General features: G+C 37.2%; 1 protein-coding gene across 1 annotated transcript; it reads right to left on the bottom strand.

Annotated features, from left to right (window-relative positions):
• Positions 1-2,436: 2,436 nt before the first annotated feature.
• On the bottom strand, positions 2,437-22,883 carry LOC104520089 (protein furry homolog; the record flags this gene model as incomplete). Its single annotated transcript, XM_010176108.2, has 8 exons — positions 2,437-2,520; positions 3,001-3,099; positions 3,928-4,077; positions 10,787-10,976; positions 12,192-12,355; positions 15,939-16,100; positions 16,640-16,840; positions 22,713-22,883. Coding segments are annotated over 8 exons (1,221 nt in total), but the record flags the coding sequence as incomplete, so codon positions are not given.
• Between the last annotated feature and the right edge of the window lie 1,052 nt (positions 22,884-23,935).

Genomic DNA, 23,935 nt, shown 5'->3' with positions numbered 1-23,935 from the left:
TGGATTGGAGAAACTGGTGCCAAGTTAGTTACCAGCATCAGCCGGCATTTGTGATGCAACTGCTTGTGCTAACGCTGAATTTGGTTTTAACATCTGTCTCCTCTGTAGAGGGGACTATCTTTCCCTTGAGCTTTGGTGGGGAGTCCTGAGAATCTAACATTTCTGCCTTCTGTAGAGCAAGCTGTTGCTTTTTCTTCCGTACAATTATTTCCAGAATTAGCCTGGTTTTGTCCTTAGCTAAGCAATGTTTTTAGGGCAGAAGTTTGCACCAGGACCTAGTCTAACCCTCAATGAGTTTAAGAGTTTAGGCACATTCCCTTGTGACTACCACTATGAGATAGATATTTTTTCCTACAATTATTAGATTCTTTAACCTTTCATGTTGAGGGAGAAGAGGAGAGAAAAGATAAAAAACCACGTACTTGCCAGTCTAGTCTAGAAGTAATTTTCCCTTGTCCTTTCCTAATCACATCTCCTCAGTTTCCCTGAACTCTTCCTTCTATTACACTTTCGTTGAATAAACAGAATATTCCTTTGGAAAGAGCTGCTTCAATTGACAGGTGAATGAAAAGGGGGCCTGTTGATCAAAGGCCTAGCATCCTGTCAGCTTCCAAGGAATAATGCATTTTAGCCTGAAGGAACAATGCTGGGGAGAAACCAGGGATTCCTGCAGGAGAGAGAAACCCTTCTTTTCAATCTGTTTGATAAGCAGTAAGAATACTAACCCTGGCTTTCAAAACACACATTTAATTCTGAAACAGAGAACACCTAGTTAAAAAAGGAAAAACACAAGTGGAACATGACATTTATTAACTTTTAGATGCATTTAGGCCAGCTATCTCAGCTCAGTTCACAGTTTATTCCTTCTCCTCAGCATTCCTTCTCATTTACTTTTTCAAAAAAGAAACAATGTAGATGATCAGCAAGATGTGTCATCCTCCATCCCATTCTATGGGTCTCCAAAAGAGGGATGAAGAGGATAAAAGTGAGCTGTATACAGCAATATATGTAACACTACAGTCTGAAGTGACTGCTGTACGTCAGCGGGAAGAGAAAGCCCATGCACGTTCCAGTAGTTACACCTCCCTACTTTATCTCACTCTCCTCATGTACTTGCAGGAGAGGCAGTAGCATGTGAACCAGATCTCACCTTTTTAGATTTGAGAATAGCTCACTTCTAACTTCCCTGTACATCACTGCAATTACAGAAGAGACAGTATCTTATTTAAATGCATTGGAAGGTGTCTCTGACTTTTGCTGGTGCCAGTGCCAGGCAAGGGAAGATTGAACAGTCTTCCCACTGCCTGTGATTGCAGCCGGAGGATTTATTAGCAAATCGGATTTGCTAATGAGGTCAAGGAAGCCAAAATGCAGTGGTAGCAAGGGTTTGGGATTCTTGGGAAATGGCAGAAAAAAATAGAAATTAAGGGAGTTCAAAGACAGGAAGACAAATACATAGAGGTGGGAAACAGAGGTGAAGATAAAAACAGAAGTAAATAAAGTGAATTGGAGGAGACAGACAAACTGAACCCAACATAAAACAAAGTATTTGAAAAAAATGGTTACAACAGGCAACTGTATGTTCTGAAAATGTCATCATTATCTTTTATAAGTTAAAAATACATGGAAAGAGAAGATGTCAATTTTTTCTACATGCTGTTGCTGCTTCCTGATTTTGGGTAATTCCTTCCAGCCCCCTCTTTTTCCCATCCCTCCATTCTTTTTCCTCCAAAAGGAAAAAAAAAACACAAAATAACATTTCTGAACTCTCATCAACACCACTAAGATACCAGCTGTTTCCAATACTTAGTATATCGAATAACAGGAACACCTGCTGATGGTGCTGACTTCTGAAAATACTGATTTCTTAACTGGAATCAACACACTCTATAGATATATTTATGTATTTATATATATGCATGTACATGTAAAACTTTTGTTCAAAAGTGATAAAGTTATATTTTGCTTTAGCTATAAGTACTTATCTACAGCATAAATTATTTCACTGGCCATTTTACAGTCATTATTTTATAACTACTAATCTAAGTGGATTTCAACCAGGCAACTCTTGCTGTTGTAACAGCTGTAGATAAAATGCGTGTAATGTGAAAGCATAGTACATCAGGAATTATTTTCAGAGACACTGTGCTGTGGGAAACTGCTGCTGCAACAGCTCTCTAAAAGGGGAAGCACAGACAACCCAGGCAGGGTTAGATCTGCTTCCTGGTCTAGAACAGGAAAGCAGAAGTCTTGCCCCTGAATACTTCCCATTTCCTGTGGCCAGGACTGAGGCAACAACAATACCTTTGAGCCTCAAGTGTGAAAACTGGATAATGCCCAAGCCCAGCAGAGAGACAGGCTCTTGTGGTTCCAAGAACAAGATACATCACACAGGTCACTTTACAGGAGAGAAAAAACACTGCTCATTCATATTACCTTCTCTTCTGAGTCCCCTGGCTGGCAGGTAATAACTCCATCTCGTGAGCCCCCAGCAAATGTTGCTTTGCAGTTTGCAAGCCACTGTTTTCAGAGAGAAATTAAAAGAAGATATGAATAAGGCCTACAGTTTGATTTGAAAAAAGGTAAACAGTATTTTAATTTCATAGCACACTATGTAAACAAATAAAATTTTGCAATTGCACTTTTTATTCACATAGACTATGACAATTTGCTTTGACTGTAATTTAAAAAGTGTAGTCTTGATTTCTATTAGTATTTGAATTGGATAAACCAAGAAAATGAATTAAGGTACTGAACAGGAGAAAGGAGAGACCAGGAATATAAAGATGCCAATGTTTCTAAAATTGAAGGATACAATAGCTATTTTTTTCGTTCCAGTTCTTCTGTTCAGGAAGAAATATTTAATGAATCCAGTATCTGAAACAGGTTTTTCTACTGAGTATTGGTTTAAACAGATCTGAGTGTATCTGCAGTCTCCTGACATAATATAGTACAGTACAGACACATACAAAGCCAAGAACGTAACATAATTCAGCGTACCGAGAGTGTTGCTTCTTTCCTGTTGTTGTATGTGTCCAGGTACTCCTGCAGTTCTAAAACACTGAACTTCAGCTTTTCGAGAAGGCCACAAGACAGCAGCTGGAGAAATGAAATCAAAAGGGCTAGTAAATGTCACTATAAAAGAATAAAAATATTAGCAGAGTAGAAAGTATAGTAAAGATCTTGCAAAACATTTACAGACACTAATACTGAAAAATATATTTATGCCAAAATAAACATAAATAGAATACTGTACTGAAAATTCAATAGCAAAAGCTGCACCTGTGATAATGTGGAACTGAAATTGTGTTCTGAGTTTAACAGCTTTGCAGAGGACTTCCCCAAAATAAAATACTGCTAGTTAGTCTCCACAGCTCTCTGATGATGTGAAGCACAGCTCTTCCATGCTCACAGCATTGCTCCCAAGATTAGACTTGGCAAGTTCCTACCTCTATACTTCTGTGTGAGATCACACTGTCCTGATGCTGCTGGATAAACATGGGCCAGAATGAAAACAATGGGAAGGGCCATCTCATTCATTCCCTAATATATATTTTTATCATCGAGCTCACACCACAGTTGACTCAAATGAAACAACTAAACATATTACCATCTTTCATGCTGAACTATGTAAAAAATAGCTTATCCTTTTCCATTTGTGGAGCCAACTGCATCCAGCAGGCACCTGTTTTATCTTGGTTTTTGGCACACAGGCTCAACATATCGTATTACCCATCTGCCAGTACTTACCTAATAAATTAATATGGAAAATTAACAGAAATTTGGTTAAGAACAAGAGATAAAAATTAAGAGATAGGAGGTGGGTACCTTTTTGACATATCTGTTCAGGAGTTGCTCAAAAGTGAAACAGCCAGTAAAATAACACAATGCAATGCAGTACATGCCTTTTGAAAGGAATATACTCACTGTTTCTGCATCTACAAAAAGGGTGGGACATTCTGAACATGATGTTAACATCTGAGAAGACCTCACAAACTTGGAGCCTATTCCTCGCAGGTTGTCTCCCAAGTAACTAGCTGCATCACAAGTTAGGAAGCAGAATCTTTTCTGAATATTCTGTAAAGCAAAATATAGTTTATCACACTCTTTACTCCAGTACAAGCTTTTTTCTTTTGTAAACATGTAAAATGTTGGGGTTTTTTTCTGCACACAATAATATGTGCAAAAGAGCCCATCTCCCTGTGGAGAACTGAACGTCTGCTCAAGGATACTGAATAATAGCTATCATGCCAGAGACAGCGCACAGCTGGGCAGCTGTGAAACTAATTACAGAATTCATCATAATCTACTACTGAAAAACATTCTTTCTTGTAGAGACAATTAAATCTTTACAAAGCCTTTTACTCACAAGTAGTTTGTTTTTTTTTTTTCTTGGCTGTACAGAGTTAACAGAGTTGATCAGCACATTACTTTTCTGCCCATTCCGGGCATTGTTTTGTTAGTATTCCATGTCAAGTGGCTAATTAGATAATATAATGGACACCCTAATGCCAAACAGCAGCTCGGAAAAATCAGAAAAAAAGTTTTGTTTTCCCCTGTGGGAAAAACCTTCTTGCTAAAACTTTTCTGCTGCTTGGGAGGACTCCAGGAATACCACATTGCATCCGGGAATTATTCTTCTCAGAAGATTTTTTTTGTGTTTTGAGTCTTAAACCAGTCCAGTCTTCCAGAAATACTCTAGTGCTGATACTTTCTTTTCAGTCACTAATATATAAAGTGAATAATAAACCAAAATAATATTTTAGTCTTGCAGGAACTAAAATATTGATAAACACAGTGAGTTTCACTGACAAAATGTATCTCACGAAGGCCAACTGCTCAGCAGGTGGAAGTAACATGAAAATATTTTTACAAATAAAAATATGCAACAATTTTATATGATTCATTCCATGTTACCACAGGCATTTATCTGAGGAATGTAGATCAGGACCTATATTACTGTAAGCATGTCTCACTGGAAAGAAGTGTGCCCTGCTACACAGTAGCTACAGCGCTATTCTAGCTACTAAAAAGAAACCCAGCTCTGTCTCAGGTAAAAAGCAGGACAAAGTGCTTCCCAAATACCAGTCTGGATGGCAGACATAAATAGCCTGTAACTGCTCCTACATGGGAACACTGAAGTTAAGTACCTAAAATCAGGTGAGCTGAATTTAGACTTTATTGATAATGGAAGCTGCTGGATTTAATGATTTTTTTTAAAAAAGCTACATAAGCCCTCACATTGTAGGCAGGGTATACACTATCAATAATTTATAAAATGGTTAAAGAGAAACTTTCTCTACAGACCAACTTCGTAATTCATTTGTGAATCTCTCTCTAAAGCATCTGGACTGGCCATCTGAACACAGTTACAATTGGACAGACTTGTCTTGCTGTATGTTTCTACCATCTTCCTTCAACACAGAAACAAAGCACTATACATGTCACTCAGCACGTGGTTCAGATTCTCTGCTGCACCAAGTCTGTAGTAGAGGCCAGGGGCTCTTACTAATTACCATTAAACCAGGTAAGTTATTATTTTTATGAGCAACTACCAGAATCATCTGAATCATAGGGCTTGCAGACAGTTGGAGATTCACTAATATGATGTCTTCTGAAAAGAAAGATTCAGTCCAAGTCTTAGTGAAACTGCTGCTGACAAATCTTCTGGCAAAGGAAAGAGATCTAGATTTTATCCTAACCAACAGAAAAGAGCAAGTTGAGAATGTAAAAGTGGAAGGAAATTTAGAAAGACAGATTATGGAACAGAATCCAAGAGATGTCGGTTGGAAGGGAACTCTGGAGACCCTCTGATCCAACCTTCAACTCAAAGTGGGACTACTGCTAACACTAGATCAGGTCAGTTATGGTTTTGTTTAGCTGTCTTGAAAGCTCCAAGGTCAGCGCTTCCTCAGGCTCTCTGGGTAACCTGCTTAGGTGCTGCAACACCCTCCTAGGGAAGGGTAATTGAGTAAATGAATCTGAGGCAGTGAAAGAGACATTACAGAAATAATACAACCAACTTCAACGCATTCAGAATTTGAAAGAAGGAACCTATTAGAAATAACTTCATGGGGAAAGGAGACAGTGAAATGTGGCCATTCTTTTACGAAAAAAAAAGAAAAGAGGGCAGAAGCACATTCTATACCACTGAAAGACAGCAAATATATTAAGACATACATCTGGCTAAAACACAAATATTTCACTCAGGCAAATACTCATGTAAAAAAGAACAGAAAATGAAACAGTGTTAAATTACTAACCTGGGTACCAAAAATAGCATGGCAATGTAAGCACAATAACCAGAGAGGGAGGTGACAAATAAACTAGTAAGAAAAAGGGAGACTGTCAAGAAGTAAACTATAAATTAAGAGGAAGGCCAAGGAATCACAATGGAGAGAAATAGCTACTAACAGATGCTTATGAAGAGCCTGATGTGTTTAATGCCTTCTTTTGCCTTATTGATCTCAGAAAGGGCATCAGTGGAAAGGTAACAATGAAACATCAGGAAAAACTCAGGTGAGAACAGATCTTCCTAGTAAGGGCCTGGGCATTTTTACATCTTTGCAGATTAGGGAAATTCATGCTATGATAGTTATAACACTGGCTGAAGAAGTCTAGGAGCTATAACAAATATCTTTGAGACCTCACAGAACACAGGGTGTTGTAAAAAACTTGAGGAAAATACTTATCTCAAAAAAAAACCCCCCCAAAATCCCCAAACCCAAGAGCAGAAGAATTGAACACGAAGTTCAGGAAATGTGGAAACATATAAGAGATGAATAATCGGCAGCACAGATTTGGTCAGAAAAAAATCACATCAAACTATTTAATTTTCATGAAGGGCTATAATTTTCTATTAGGAAGAGAAGCAATTGATATGTTATATATTAATTCATTTACTATCTTAGAAGTAAGGCAGATAAATGTGGTCTAGAGGTAACTAGGTGTGTAAAACCATATTCAGAAGTTAATTATCAGCAGCTCACTGTCCAATTGGAAAGATAAATTGAGTAGGATTCAACTGGGGACTGTTTCAGGCACCAACCAAGTCATTAATGGAAATACTGAATAATGGAATATGCAACATGCTTATTAAATGAATGGATGATTGAGCTGCAGGGGCTGCAGACTCCTTGGAGGCCAGGATTAGAATTCAGACTGACCTTGATAAACTGCAGAAGTGGTACAGGGAAAAGAAAGAAGGACGAGGTTGTACATCCAGACTTAAACAATCCTGAGCACATTCAGGATGGAGAACAACCAGGAAGGCAAAATTTAGTAGAACAAGATCTGCATACTAGATTGAGACACAAGTGGAAATAATTAACTGTATTCTACACCAGTTAGCAGAGAGTTCTTGAACAGGAATACCTTCTTAAAAAAGGTAATCCTCTCCTAGTCAGTGCTGGTAAGAACTTAGGCTGAAATACAGAAGCTGCTCTTGCTTTTCCAGCAATACACAGGCTAACTGAAGAGAGCCCACAGCAACAGTGAGAAGCTTAGAAAACGTGACTTATGGGGAAGGTTGAAAGAACTGAGGTTAAATAAGAGAAGTTTAGGGTAGGTGAAGTCATGGTAATAGTCTTCAAATGTAAGTACTACTGTGTATAGAGCAAGAAGCCAAGGGGTATAAAACAAAGAAAGAGAAGTTTTCAAGTGATCAGAAGAGTTAAGCATTGGACTACCATTGCCCAGGAAAGTTGTAAAGTTCCGCCTTAATGTAAAGGTTAAGAACAGTCTAGAGAAAAAAGTTAAAAAACATTTGACTGGAATAAAAGTTATAGTTGATCCTGTCCTGAGCTCAATAAGGAATATGAACTCTTCAGGTCTCTTCTAGCACTCATCTACTCATGTATTTTAAGCTCTAGTTTATTTTATGAAAATAACTTCCTCAAATCATTTCAGTCATGGCTTCATCAAAAGCTGGCTAGTCTACGGTTTAGATTCAAGAAAACATATTCTTCCTTAACTGCTTTCCTTTTCAGGTATTCATAAAAGCAACAATCAACCTACAGCTAAGAAGACAACAGTCTTGAACAATGATTTAAAGCACTAAATTGAAACAGTGAGAGACTGTACTTTGGTATCTGTGTATAGTACTTAACTAAATATATTTATTTTGCAATTGCATGGACCATCAGTTCTCTAATAAATTATCATCTCAGTCATGTCCTTCTGGATGCAGATTACAGTGTCTGAAATCTTTCAAGCAGGGTCTGAATACAGTATATTTTTTATGAAACAGGCCTACTGTGAATAATAATAATGCCAACCACCAGCATATTCATAGAACCATAGAATCATAGAATGGTTTGGTTTGGAAGGGACCTTAAAGATCATCTAGTTCCAATCCCCCTGCCATCAGCAGGGACAACTTCTCCTAGCCCAGTTTGCTCAAAGCCCCCCCCAGCCTGGCCTTAAACACCTCCAGGGAGGGGACATCCACAACTTCCTTGGGCAACCTGTTCCAGTGTCTGACCAGCCTCACAGTGAAGAACTTCCTCCTAATATCTAATCTAAACCTACTGTCTTTCAGCTTAAACCCATTTCCCTTTGTTTTGTCATTAACTGCCCTTATGAAAAGTCCTTCCCCAGCTTTCTTGTAGGCTCTCTGCAGGTATTGGATATTATGAATAGGTACATGCCTACATATAGTTGCTGTGCTTTGTGTCAATGTAAACAATAACAAAATATTCTCAGAACTTTTTCTTCTTAACCTCAAGTTTCCTCTTCTGGGAAGAGGATTTTCATAACAAAAGGGCTCAACTGTGGAAACTACTTGCTAGGTCTCAGATCTACTTGTCTTGGAACTGGCTGGTCTGCTGGAAGACATTTGATTTGACAGAATACAAAGAAGCACCCATAAAGATAATCCAGAGATATCTGAGATATGACTCATTTACAGGAAAAGTACTTCAATAATTTCAGGAATTTTAAACAAGTTTAGTGTGTTATGGGCAAACATCCAAGATACCATTAACTTGATGCAGACTGAACTGTAGGTGCCCTGGAAAATGCACTTTTTTCACTTCACCAAGTATTTAGTTGACGGGGTCCTCCAAACAAGGATTTTGTTTCACAGTTAATTATTTTGGCCGTACTCTGTGTTGCAAGCCTAGCACATACTGGGCTTGTTTCTGAAACCTCCTGTTGGTGAGGGTTGAAAGTCTTTTAAGTCAGTGGATGAGTAGCAAAGTTTGATGCTGCAAACACCATACTATTCCAGATAGGCAGGGACCTTATGAAAAAAAATCTGGGAAAATAATACTCCTATACTTTAGCCCTGAAGAGGAGAACAAAGCAATTTTATAAACTAAAAATATGTGACTCCAGCTAGAAAATTCTGGTTTGTTGATAATATTAAAACATTTTAATTTTTTTTAACCTTTATTCAGGTTTTACTGTTATTGACAATTTTTTGAGAGCATTATTGTATCTTTCTCCTCCAGTATCAACTGAAGAAAATGAGTAGGCTATCTTTTGAACATAGGGCAAGCGCAACAGCAAATGTAGCAGCATGCCAGGATCTGGAGTTAAACAGGGACTTTACAGGTAATGTTTAGGTCTTATATTGCACAGTATTATTTTAGTTTTAAAAATGTGATACTTGTTCCTTTTCACCTCTTCAAAGAGAATAAGAAGGACAAATAACTCTCAGAACGCTTGAACAGGGCTATTAACTTCTAGGATGACACAATGGCAGAAAAGCTGAAATACACATTATGAAGAAATACAGGACGAGTTTTCAAAGTTGAACTGTCATGCACTGAAGTCAGCACTGTTTTTTTTTCCTTTGAAATGGCTATTTATCAGTGTTTAAAAGAATGCCTATAAGGCATCCATATTTACAGTGGTGCAACATTTAAAGGAGGACAGAGTGTGCAGCTAGAGAAGACATGGAATTAACTCTGGTGGAGCACAGAGGTAACAGGATGAAGAAGAGACTCGTATTGTATGATGCTTCTTACTCATAAGGATAGTCTTAAAGACAGGAAAAGATCTTGAGATTGTATATTTATCAGTGGGGAACCTATTGAGAATAAACAATTGTGTACTCTGAGATCATGGGTACTTAAACTCCGCATGAAGTTGCCTGGCTGCTGTGTACACTACTGCAGCAAGCTAAACATCCTGCAGCTGCCTCATATAAAGCAGAAGAAACAATTTTAAAAGGCTTTAAAACTAATTACAGGTAAAACCAGACCAGTCCTTAGACCAGCTTGTCCATTTGACTCCTTTTTTTTTCCTTATCTTTTTGCAAGATGCTTATCTTTATGAGCATAGTTTTTGAAAGGAGAAATATTGAGTCTTCAGACTCAGTCTCTGGAATTTACATTACATGATGGCAGCTCGATATTTATATTCAGATGATTAAGTACAGAATATTTAACAATGTTGACATTTACATGAGCACACTCAGATTTCAACAGTTTGAGAGGAAAGAACATATTAGCAATAGTCTGAGATGAAAAAGCCATTTTCTGTCTCTTGCAGTTATTGTTTCAGGCTGTTTGCAAAGTACTAAAAAAAATACTCCTATGTGGATCCACATTTTATACTGTTATTTCCAAACCTGCAAGTAGGAGGTACGTACTATTTTTCTGACAAAACTGGTCCTAGAAGACAGTTCTCCATGAAAATCTAGTATGGCAATTCTGCAGTATGCAAAATTACAATGGCTATATACCTAGTAGTTCATTACTGGTACTACTATCAAGAACCATCCTAATAGCCACACACAATCTAGACATTTTGATTTTGTCTCTTAAACTTATTTTCTCACCTTAAACAAGGAAGAGAACACATGAAATGTATAAACTGCACAGGAACCATCAGAGTCGCACATGAGCTGGTTGATATGACTACGCCAGGCTTCTTCTGCATCATCACATGCTGCTGGCTGAAATGCAGCAAGGATGGCAGAGAAAAATGGTGAGGGAGGAGGGGAGGCATTTCGATCAACATCTCCAAAACTGAAGGAGGAAAAAAACAAAAACACCTGTGATGAAAGGAGAATATCAACAAGGTGGCAGATAGGCAGATAAAATATGCTCTAACAGAGAGATATCATCACAGGACCAATTACAGCACTTCTCTAAAAATATTCATGAATTTTCAAATTGCTTTGAAGGTTGGCAAGATGTTGGCTACAATGAGAAAATCCTCCAAACCCCTGTCTTTAAGCCATTATCATCTACCTTCCCCAATTGTTTGATTGTACCGTCATTTGGAGGAAGAAGGCTGAAAATTTACAGAAGCACAGAGCCCACGAAGAAAAAAAATCCTCTTCTAAGAAAATATAGTTATAATACCAAAAGTACTGAAAAGAATCTAAGTGTGTACAAACATTACATATACTGAGCTGTTTGGTTGCCCTGCAGTGTAATAGATGAGAAGACCCATCCCTTCTCCACGCTGTTCTTAGGACAGAGCAGTATTTTGGCACTCCATGGTCAGTGAAACAGTCTGACTACCATTTTTAAAGGATACTAAGCTACTTGATCTTGTGTTTTATCCTTTGGGATGAAGAAATACTTCCAATGGCTCCCAAGAACAGGAACTGTGATTCTGAAGCATGTGGCACACAGACAGAGAGAGGGCTTCTTTATATATCCTCCTTCCTTTCCTTTCCTTTTCATAAATACAGGCTAATTGCAGTCTAGTTCAGTATCCAAAATCTGAAAGAGCTCCATAAGGTATGGAGAAATCTTGATGCTTTGTTGCAACATATCCTGGGGTCCAGCCATGCTCACCATCAGCCTCAAGAGTATGCAGTTGGATTCTGGCAATATTGTGACTTCCTTATGACCCATAAGAAATCAGAAGGATGAATACATGGCTGATTTGTTGAACAGCTAACTAAGCAACTAAGCAGTATTTCCATTACTGCAAACCTTTAAAAATATCTCTCTTTTTTTTTTTAATTCAATAATTACATGTATAATGACTTAACTGCATAGATGTATGTACAAATCATTCCTTGTTTTTCCTAGAAGGAAAATCTTGGGGTTTTTTTGAGTTGTGTGGTAATTATGCAGGTAATTAGGGCATTGTCTTCTCATTGCTCTAAACTCATGAGAATTTTATAACTCCCGTGGCCAAAATAGCCATTCCATTAACTAACATCTTGTTACCATTTTGTTGTACAGTGTAAAAGAACTTTTATGAATAACAGCATATACAAGTACCTAGCCAGAGCAAATTGTTCCAGCCTCTCAACTTTCTCTTCAGTCTCTGTCATATCCAGACTAAGGCTATCGCTGCATTCAAATGCTCCAGGGAGTTCATTTGTTGACCCTGAAAGGTCATCCTCATGCACTGCTGTATCTTGTTCTTCATGTACAGCTTCAACCTAGGAGAGTAAACGATGATGTCTTAGAAAACAGCAAATTAATGTTAATTCTACTAATAAATAGAAAGTATTTACTGAAAAAAAGCCACCTGACAACATGTTAAATCACACAGATATAAAGCCACAGATTATAAAATACATGAATCAAGCTATACTTCTTCAAAAATACTCTATTTACTTAACTTGCTGTCTTTGATCACTATTATTTTTAAGGCATTTCTTCAACTTAATTTGTCTAGCAAAGAATTTCAGATTTCAATGCATTTGGCAACATACCAGGGGAAGTATTTTTTTCAGGAAAAACAATAGGGCTCTTGTTACTGTCAGTCTGTCCTTGCCACTTATCACTTTATAGTGTCCAAGACGTATTAAAGCCTCTCAAAATATATTGAAAACAATCACTGTCTGGAAGACTATATGCATGTTTAGAATTGAGACTTATTTTTAGCATGTAATTTACATAATAACTTCCATTCAAGAAGAATCCAAAGCATTCTACAGGCCACTAAAAGAATTATGCTCCTATTATTTCCTTCCTTTTTCATCCATTAGCACCTAAAGTTCTTGATTTATTTTTGAAATTTTCCAATTTCTCTTGCATTTTTAGTCTGAACAAATTTTATTTCCTTTTTAATCTTTTGGTTTTTGTCTGTATCATCCATAGCATCCCGCAAAGCGGTTCCTGTAGGGATGACTGCAGTGCATAGCTCAAACTTTTCTATTTGAGGTATCTCATAAGGTGTGTGTTTGTGCACATATGCGTATGTGCACGTACATACATGTGTTGGGAGCTGGTAAGGAGGGAAATCTGTGGCAAGTGGAACTGAAAGACACAAGTGGTTCTCTGCAGGTTACCAGACCTGCTTGGATCCTACAGAAAAATTCTGGGGATTTGCATTTCTAAAAATTAAACACGACTTGTATCAGAAAGGATAGGATCAGAAATTAAGATAAAGGTTTTGTGGTTTGGTTTGTTTTCTAAATGAAAAGGATAGGAATATTCCTGAGTCTAGGGTGGATGAAATGAATCGGAGCAAAACCATCTGGAAAATAGAAATGAAAGCTCTATGGCTGAATCACCAGAATAGGAGCTAGAGCACTTGTCAAGAAGCATAAACGTTTCATGCTTCTTCAATAAGTAGTTAGTATTAACCACTTTCAAATATGAAATATTAACTTGAAAGAACTATTGGTTTGTTCACTGTAATGACAATGTTTTTATAAGGAAAACACATTTTGATGAGGTAAGGTAAGGGAGGAAGAAAGAGGAAGCAAACACCTCCACTGGAGTCCAGTATGATGCCCAAAAAGCAAAATAAAAAAGTGGACACTGAATATTCATGCAGGATTGGAGTACACTTCCAGAAACTGGTGAGTTTAGATAACTTAAAAAATATATAAAATAGCATCAGCTGAATCTTTGTACCCTCATAGCATTATCCATCAGAGCCTTCTAATCCCTTACAAACACTGCCTTAATTACTGTGATCATATCTTTATAGAAAATAAGTTTAACTGATTTCATACTGTTAGCAATAAGACCTGGATTTAGGCACTGAAACATTTGAGAAGTCTACTTAATCAGTTCGTTGTTCTCTTTCACTGCATCTATTTAAAAGTTGAGATGATATTTTCGTTTTTGCTTATGGTGCAACAAGTAAACATTTTTGTACAGCACTGAAGAAGTAACAAAAATTTTCCTCTGCATTGCTGACATACCATCAGCTTTCTGAAAATAAAAACTCAGAGGAAAAGAGAAACAGGAAGGAGCTCAGATTTTGTGTTATCAAACTAAGTAAAAATTATTTAGGTGCAAGTTTCAAGTCTTCTGACTAAAAATTGGATGACTTCTTGCTTAAAATAAATATAAAACTAGGTATTTTAACTTTGTTTATACTGACTCCAATTTGTTTTGAGTAAAAATACAGTATTTTTACAGTAATATAGAAGTATGCATACTAAAAGAAAATATCTTTGAGGCAAAAAACACTAAGAAGGCATTCTGTGTTTATCAGTTCTCTTTGTAACACTGGCAAATCCCTGTCAACTTGGGTTATGTATTTCACCAATATGAAACCTGTCTCAGGACCAGCTGAATTTGTCTGTCAGTCCCACAAGAAACTGCTGTGATTTTACATTCTTCACTTATTTAGTTTTTCCAAAGCTTTTCATTTTTTGATGAACACTGGTGCATGGGTATTGGGACATTAAATAAATTTTCACAGTAAAGATTCTAAAACCCCAGGCAGATATGAAACTCATGAACTGTGATTTGCAATTCTTATAGCTACTGTTGTTGGATGCATGAGATGAGCTGCAGTCACCACCTGCAAACATATCTGTTCTGACTGCAGCTTCCTGAACTGAAATTCTGCCAACTTCTGCTGTTTATGGTTGTTACATGGTAACTTTTCTACCAGCAGTTGTTTTGACAAATGATAATGAGTTTATCCCTTCCACAACTGTTATTTTGAGAGGTTCCCCTCCTTTCCTATCGTTACCCACATTTCCCTCCTCCTGTCCTTTCTTCCTCCTGGGGAGGTTTCTGATACAACTGATTTGTTCCATGTTCAGCACAATTCCAACCTCCTTTTCTTTGACCTCTTTACTAGAAGTTTCCAGTACTTCTGTTATATGCAGTGCTAACAGTACAGCATCAATTTTTTGTGTGGCTGCATTTGGAGGGGACCAAAGGCGAGAACCGGAATGAAAGCCAATGATTGCACAAGACAATTATATCCTTCCCCTGCCCCATTCTCTTACACTGCTCTTCTGCAGCAGTCACACAATTTAGACATGACAGAGAAAGCTTTACTAGTAAGGCAACACTGTCCTAAAGCCACGCACACCCCCTGCCCTACCTCAGAATATATATTTCTGGAGAGACATTGAGAGGAGTAGGTTCACCTGATCTCCTACAAACAAGTATTATCAAACAGGAAATTAAAGAAACCATCCCCATGTTGATAATAATTTACCAACCTTACTCTATGTCCATCTTCTTATACAATTGTCTGAAATAAACCGTGCTGAACATAGTTGTTGTATCCTTGCAAATCCTGCCTCCCCACCCCCCAAGATGGTTTAATAATGCGGTCTTGAATTTTAAATTTCTGAGTGTCTGCCAAAAGGCAAGGACTGAATCCAGTGCACACAACTGTACAATAGGTTCCCACATGGAAAAAAATCTCAGAGAATACAGGCATACACCCACCACATGAGTTGGCATATCATTCTTTTAAGCCAGGGTGAAGAACAAAAGAATATTCCCTTAGGCTTGTAACTTGTAGTTAGTTAATGAATCTGTCTTCCAATGAGCTTGTAGTATCTTGGTGCATATGTAGTGCAACATACTTAAGAAACAATAAAGAAAATCTTTTCATGAAGAAAGTGTAAGTAGAAAGGAAAGGGTATGAATGTGCAGGAGCATATGAAAGTATTGTACTATGCCATTACAAACAGGAAGTCAGAATGTAATTGCCTTCACAGATCAAATCCCTCATGGAAGTCTAACTAAAATAAACTTGTAAAAGTGTTATGTCAAATACAGTCCGTTTGGAAAATAAAGTAAAAATGTATTCACCTTGGATCCTTCAGACACTTGGAGATTATTCATATCAGGCAAAGACACATCAAAGCTAGACGTTCCTATATTAAAATGATGAGGGTCTGCTGAGGTTGTGTCACATGATGTAGAAAGTGAGTCAATATGATTTGTATCCTCAGATGGGGACAGAGTTATAATCTGTTTAAAAGACAACAGAAGCACAGAAGAACTGAGTATACAGTTACCCCACCACACATTGCTTTTATGAACATGCAAAGCAGACATTGTCTTAAAGGGCAATGACGGTGGCTCTCTCAGTTTGTACATGCAGATATATTATAGCCTTTTCAATGTTTCTATCATAAAAATTGTATGCAAACATCCCAGAAGTGAACAATGAAAACCTGACATGGTTTACCAAACTGGAGTCTTGTCCTATTTCTTTAAGTATTCGATACATCAGAAAGATTTACTACTGGTTGTGCAAAATTGTCACATAGTAATTTGTGGAAAAAAGGACAAATAATCAGATCTGAAGCTTCCTGTTTTTCAAACTCTGCATTCAAATTCCTGTTTACATTTGCAAATAAGGGAAAATAAAGCAGTGACAAAACACCACGTTGAGTGCCACCCCCCAACTGCAGCTGATTTTACTGCACCTGGGCAAGAGGAAACTAAAAGCCTCTTATTTAAAAACACAACCCTATCCTTTCTTAAATTGCAAGTTTGCAACTTACTAGGTCTGAGTTCTCCAAGATTTGGCTGGTGGTCAGGTCCTCCTCCTCAGATGACTCATCGGAGTCCTCATGGTTCATTTTGTTCAGGCTGGGCGTGCTCCCTGAGAGCTGGCTCTCTTCCAGCAGCTGCATGTCACACTTGTCCAGGCTATCCAGGGACCGTCTGCGTACTCCCCAGTTGAAGTTATCCATGCTCTCACCCTGAAATCAGATACAGGGTCAGCTTCCTTGATTTGAAACTCATCATACACAAAGCACTAAACATTAGATCAAAGTTAGCTCAGGAAATATTTTTATGTAAAAATATAATACAAACTTAATATAAAAATTATTTTGTTAAGCAATAATGTAACAGGAGCATTTAAAATTTTCCAGTGCTTCACCTAGAGATAAGAGCAGAAGCATGGAAATGACAGTTAAATGAAGATTCATTCTTTTCAGTATTAGATGTTTTTCATGCATTTGCAGATTTAAGAATTTGTTTTTGTAAGTCCACATATACACGCATCTCAATACCAGTAGAGCAATGACAGGCAAAAGAAATGTTTGGAAGCAATTTTAAAGGATTTTTCCATGATGTTTAAAAATATTATGAGCACAGTTCATAGCAATGGTTCAATTGCAAAACATATGTTAAAGTTTTTAGATTCTTTTCATTGTATACATAATGATGAGTTAAGGCAGATTTGAATGAACCCTTCACTTAGTATGCAAAATGTAATAGCTAAAGCAGCACACCTTTTAAAAGTTTTATTCTGGGCACATATTGCCTATTTTTGTACCTTTAATTTATTTGAATTATTTGAAACTATACTTTAAGAATAACCTGAATAGCATTGCCTGAGATTTCATGTTTTAAAAAGGACACAGTCAAACGGGGCAAACATTTTATATTGACCTTCAGTTCTGACCCCACATGCAGTTACATAAAGCCAAGTGCGTTAAGCAAATTGCGGAACTATTTGTTAGGCTGGTGAACTGGTGCAAAGATCACTTAACTTCCTTAACGTATAAAAATGACAATTAGCTTTCCACCATTTTTTAATTTGTTTTTCATTTTATTTTTACTTTATGTATTTTCCGGTGGATTGTATCCCTTTCCCTAATTGCACTAATTCTCTTGCTCCCTTATTCAAGTCTAGCCAGGTTCCTCTTTGGCAAATGCAGGAGGATGTCCACAGCTGCTCCTGTCGTGGACCTCAGAGGCCAAAGGAGCCTTACACAGCATGAAGGGTCTACGCAGAAGTATTCAGTTGCAGTTTGGGGTAGTTTATCTAGGTGGAAGCCTTCAACCTTACATCAACACAGGAAGGAAATTTATAGAGAAAAATGTTTCTTTTAAAGGTTGTGGACTGACTGTTTAAAACAAGATTCTGTAAGATGCAACACTCTTAAACAAGCAAAGCAGCTGCCGAAAATTCAAGTTGACAGGGATCTTTTAAATACGAATTTGACAAAAATATAGTTCTGCCTAAAAAAATCATAGCCATTATTATCAAATCACTGATTATGGTAGGAGTACACCCTGGGCTCATGCGGATTAAAATTACCTGCAATCATAGAGAAAGAGGTGTGTTCAAAGCAGATTTGTAATTTTGAACACTTGAGTAATCCCCATTCAGGAATACTCAGACTTTTACTGAATGGGGACTAAACTGTATAATGTGCAATTAATTCACTTGCAATCTTACCTGCTTAACAATCAACAAACTTGCATAACTAGATCTTATTTTGCATCATTGACCTTTAATGCAATGGACTTTGGAATGTGATTATAAAGAGGAAAAGTTCAGTTTTATGACACTAAACTCACTGTTCATGAACAAATATGAGGAAAAAAGAAAAAAAAAAAATTTTTTTTAGGAAAAAGACAATCCAGAAATGCAAGAACTGTAATCCACAAGAACATGTAGAACTAAGGAATGCACTACGTTCAAGAGCAAACGAACATGAAATTGTTATGAAGCCTGACATATTACTGGAAGAACCTTGTGTTTTCATCCTGGGACAGGGATCATATGGTAGTTTTGAGCAGGAAAACCACAGAACACATCTAAGATTTAAGAAATTAGGTCTCTAAATCATAAAAATTACTGTTCTACTACTTATTTTAACAAATTCTTGGGGCTGGGGGGGGGCTTGCGTCCTCTCCTATGAAGGCTGGAGGACACATGCAGCAATAAGATATCCTCCACAAATACATGAGTTACTGAACTAACAAATAACAAAATGATATAAATAAGCAAGCAAGCAAAGAAGACTGTCATCACACCCTGATCCTCATGATGCCTAGTACAGCTATTAGTAAACTCTGCAGCCCATTATCTACAGAATATGTCATGTTGCAGTTTTATTCTGCAATGTCTTAAAGAAGGAAGACAGCAAAAAGAAGAGAAACAAGAAGGGACACTTCTAGGGCATGCAATTAGAAGGGAGAGTGAATTAAAAGTGCAGTGGAAAGAGAAATGAAACACAGTATAATCAGCATAAGCTTGCTACAGGGGCACCCAGAATCAAAGTCAACACGTCTGAGATGGAGTTGTTTTTATAGTCTGTTACGCAATCTTTCTTTCACAGTTAACAAGAAGGAGGGAAGATGTATTTGAGAGGCTGTTCATTCTTATCTACAGTGGGACCAAAGCTATCTCCTATCTAAAAATCCACCAGTAACAAACACCAATTCAAAAGAAAACAGTCACATATAAATGTGTCTGGCCAGCAGTGAGCAGGTATCACACAGGACTTCCCACAATCTCCGCCCTCTGGTAAAGGAGCAGACATGCCCTTGCAGCCACTTTAAACATTAGGACAACCCAGGGGAAAGGGGAGACACAGAAAGGGCAGTAAAAAGGGAAGTAACCCCATGTAGGGGAGAGCAGTGTAGCCCCCCCATAAAGCTGGCAAGAATCATGCAAAACTTCTTTCACACAAGTCTTTACCTTACTGTATTGTCAAAGTCTGCAAAGTTAATGGAGTCACACAAATATTGTAGGGTACAGGCAAAAGTGCTGTGGCACTGCATAGTAAGGAACTATTTCCATATGTCTGTTACCTTCTAGAGCACAGGCATCTCGAGACAAAGATTTTTGGGGGGGTAATGTTTGCATAAAAACTGAGGAAAAAACTATGAGAAACAAATATGCAAAATACTGTTGTTGCTAATTTTTGTATCGTTTGTAGAATTCATTACAATTCTTTATCATTTCAGTTCTCTCTATAGATTGCAGATAAACTGCAAATTTAAGTCCTGAACTGGCAACCACTGACAGAGCTTTTCAGTTTTCTTCACAGGGTAAGAAATGTGTCCAGCAAAGGAATGAGTCCAGCAAAATTAACTAAATTGTACTAATGTACTAATCTGTACAATTAAATTAAGCTGTACAGATTAATTAATTTATTCAATTAAATTCAGGCTGGTAGGCAATGATGTGAACTTTGTGAAGAGGTCTCAGGCATCAGCTTTAGCAAGATGCAAACAGGAGCCAATATACCACAACTGAAAAGCTGAAAATTATACATAATTTGCCATAGAAACAAATGGTCCAAACTTTACTATATTATTAATAATGAAGTTCTTCTTTTGTTTCCACATATTATTAATGCACAAAAATACTAAAAGGAGAAATGGCTCAATTTGAAAAATGCTGATACTTGAATTAAGATATTTTAAAATTTCTGAAGATTGTTAACCATATCAAAAACAAACTTAAAATGAAGCAGAATTTTTGAAATAGATCTCAAAAAAAATTTTAATACAAGACAAAAAATAAAGCACCTGTCAGAAGTGCAAGCACACCCACAGCCACCCACCTACCCACGGACACGCTGAAGAGAGGGAGGGCAACAAATAAACTATGATGTTATTCTATCATACAAGTTTGCAAGAAGGCATAACATATACTGACATATCTGAGTTCAAGTAGCATTCTTACCTGAAGTTCCTGGGTAGCAGATATAACAGATAGAAAAACAAATAGAAAGAATCTATGTAAAATTACTGTATTAAAGACATCATAGACAAACATTTGCCTACAATTGTAACTAATATTATCATAGAAACTTCAACTCTTCAGCCTGTCTTTTGAGTTTGAAAATAACCATTACTTGATTTCACATCTTTATGAAATTTCAAAGGAGTACATCTCGTGGTCTAGGGATGATACAAGCATCACTGGTCTGTTTAAATATATTTTTTTTGAAGACTATTTATGCTCCTGCAAGTTCAAGTTTTCTAACAGTGTTTTATTCGTGTTTATGAATACATCAAATTCACACCAGATGTAAACAATACAGTCTCGACTCAGTCATTAGAGATGTAGCCTCTTATATCAGGTTTGACTTTGGCTAAATTATCTATTTATTTAAAACAGTAGTAAGTCAGTCTGGACTAAACCTTGAATTGGAAGGTCTTAGATCCATGGCAATTTAAAAACTGTATTAAGTAAAAGACTATATTTTTCATTTTACTTCACATAAAACTGGAGAAATGTAGTATCTGTTCCACGACTGACATAAGACAATTAGTATATTGATTAATTCAGGCCTCAGTCTTGAAGTTAGCCACATGTATGAACCAAATCTTTGCAGGCTCACAGTCCATGAAGGTAAACTCATTTTGATAGGAATTGATCTGCACAATTTTATAAAATCTGTATAATGTTTTAACTGGTGAAAAGAAAGAAGAAATTCTTGAATTTCACTGGACAAAAAATTATCATGTGGTATTTAGTAAAAATTGCAGTCCCAAGCCCTTGTAATATCTTGAAGGCATTCAAGACACAGAAATTATTGCAGTCGGTATACTTTTTGACAAACAACTTGGCATTGCTGTTTTATCACTTATCATTGTTTGGAACATTAAAGCTCCTTCATAATATGTGGCTAATGCATTTTCAACCAGTGATGCCAACTTTTTTTTTCTTTTTTTTTTTTAAATTTTTCTCTTTTTTTAATTGAAATCATGGGCAGCTGTGAGCCAAAATTACTATATTTTCACATAGAGATTCCTGACTCGGAAAATAAGGACTCTGTGGCATCTCTTTTAATTCCTTCATCCTTTCTCTTCATTGGAAAAAAAATTAAAATTCAGATGTACATGACTTCACACCTGAGGGGTCTGTTTACCTTAAAATTACTGTAATTTAACTAGGGAGAAAACTGATTATTTCTTCTTGTGCACATGTTCTTCTCAGGACTAAGAGTGATCCCTGAGAGAATTCATGTTAAAATCAAATCCAGATTATGACAAGACGATTTATGAAACTGTTAGGTTTGCTGAACATCTGCACCTTAAGTACTTCAAGAGAGCTAACAATTTCTGAACTTTCAACTAGCAACAAAATTGTTAGACTTGTTTGGCAATGGGTATTAATTTTCAGCCGTTCCCACCCAAATAGAAAGAAATACTCCAAGTTTGATATAAGCAGGGTTAAAGGGTGTAGCCCCCCCAAAATCCAGCAGTTCTTCAACTTTTTCCCTTTAACAATTTCAGATCAAGGTGAGCTGACAGGCTTCACCTGTCAGGACTTGATCTGGGCCCTCAGGGCTCTGTTTAGCTCCTGCAAGAAATGTTGAAATCACAGACACCTAAGAGGAGTGGAAGGTACATCTCTCTAAGCATTGGTGATTTCATCAGCAGTCACAGGAGTAACAACAGCCTGAAGGCCTGAATTCATGTTTTGGAGGGTTACTCTTAAACCAACAGATTTGGAACAATTTCATTTTATGGGTTTTTAATTGGCAAATATATTTTTGTTAACAATTTAAACATTGTATATAAAATAAATCCACTTAAAAGTAAATTCACTAAGAAGGTCCTAGAACAGAGGCTTTATCTTCCAGCAACAGTTTTGCAGTGTTTCCTAAAGCAGATTCAGAAAGGAAGGGTGTGGTAGCCTCTTACTGTTAGGCTACTGAAATAAACATTAAGTGAACAGTATAAATAATCTGAACTCAAAACTAAGTTTATACTTATACAGTTAAAGTTTTACATTACAAGAAGAGTAGAGTGTTTAGTAGAAAGAATAGCAAACTGTTGTAATAAAAAAGCTGTTTCAGAGAAAATATACTGTACCTCTCCATCTTCCAGCTCAACATCTAGGAAATCAAAGTCCCTAAAGACTCTGAATTGTTGTTCACTGTTTGAATCATCCATGTTCTCCTGCTCCCTTGTTCCGTCTTCTGAAGACACCAAGCTTGTTTGGTGCTCAATCAGATCCAAATCACCACAGGAAGAAAAGATTACCTACAATTCAAAGGATTTCTCTTGTAACAAACTGTTCCCTCTGGTTGTTTCTTCCTAAAAGCTGTAATTGGTTATTCGGAAGATTGTATTTCCAGTACACACCTAATTCCTTCACTGAGTATTTTTAGAACACTCTTTATTGTTTATGTTGGACAGGTGCCTTCAGATTAAACTCGTACAAAGAAACAACTTCATACTGCAGGAACACGTCCAAGAATATTACAGCTACCTCCTAATGGCTGCAGATTGCTGTTGCCTGGATGTTTGTATACATTTATAGGAACAAAATTCAGAGAACTTAGCAAAGAGAATTTAAGGGGATGAGGTAGCAAGTTCATTAAAAAATTTCTGGTTAAAATGATGTTCAAAAATATGTCAAGATTACAAAATATAACAAGTTATAATTTTTCCTTTCCTACTAAAAATAATTATATCTGCAACTTAATTGCAAAAATGCAATGGTGTCTTGTCTTGCAGAAATGAAGGACCTGTCCACCATAATACAAGTGACATACAACATATTCACAGAATCACAGAATGTTAGGGATTGGAAGGGACCTTGAAAGATCATCTAGGACAACCCCCTTGCCAGAGCAGGATCACTTACAGTAAGTCACACAGGAACACATCCAAGCAGGTTTTGAATGTCTCCAGAGGAGACTCCACATCCTCTCTGGGCAGCCTGTTCCAGTGGCCTGTCACTCTCACAGTGAAAAATTTTTCCTTATGTTTACATGGAACCTCCTGTGCTCCAGCTCACACCCATTGTCCCTTATCCTACCATTGGACATCACTGAGAAGAGCCTGGCTCCATCCTCATGACATTCGCCCTTAACATATTTATAAACATTAATTAGGTCTCCCCTCAGTCTCCTCTTCTCCAAGCTAAAGAGACTCAGCTCCCTCAGCCTTTCCTCATAAGGGAGATGCTCCACTCCCTTAATCATCTTGGTGGCTCTGTGCTGGACTCTCTCAAGCAGTTCCCTGTCCTTCTTGAACTGTGGGGCCCAGAATTGGAGAGAATATTCCAGATGTGGCCTCACCAGGGGAGA

The sequence above is a fragment of the Antrostomus carolinensis genome, unplaced genomic scaffold (assembly GCF_000700745.2).
Source record: "Antrostomus carolinensis isolate BGI_N321 unplaced genomic scaffold, ASM70074v2 scaffold54479, whole genome shotgun sequence".
NCBI classification, from domain to species: domain Eukaryota; kingdom Metazoa; phylum Chordata; class Aves; order Caprimulgiformes; family Caprimulgidae; genus Antrostomus; species Antrostomus carolinensis.
This window is presented reverse-complemented; position numbering and strand designations above follow the sequence as displayed.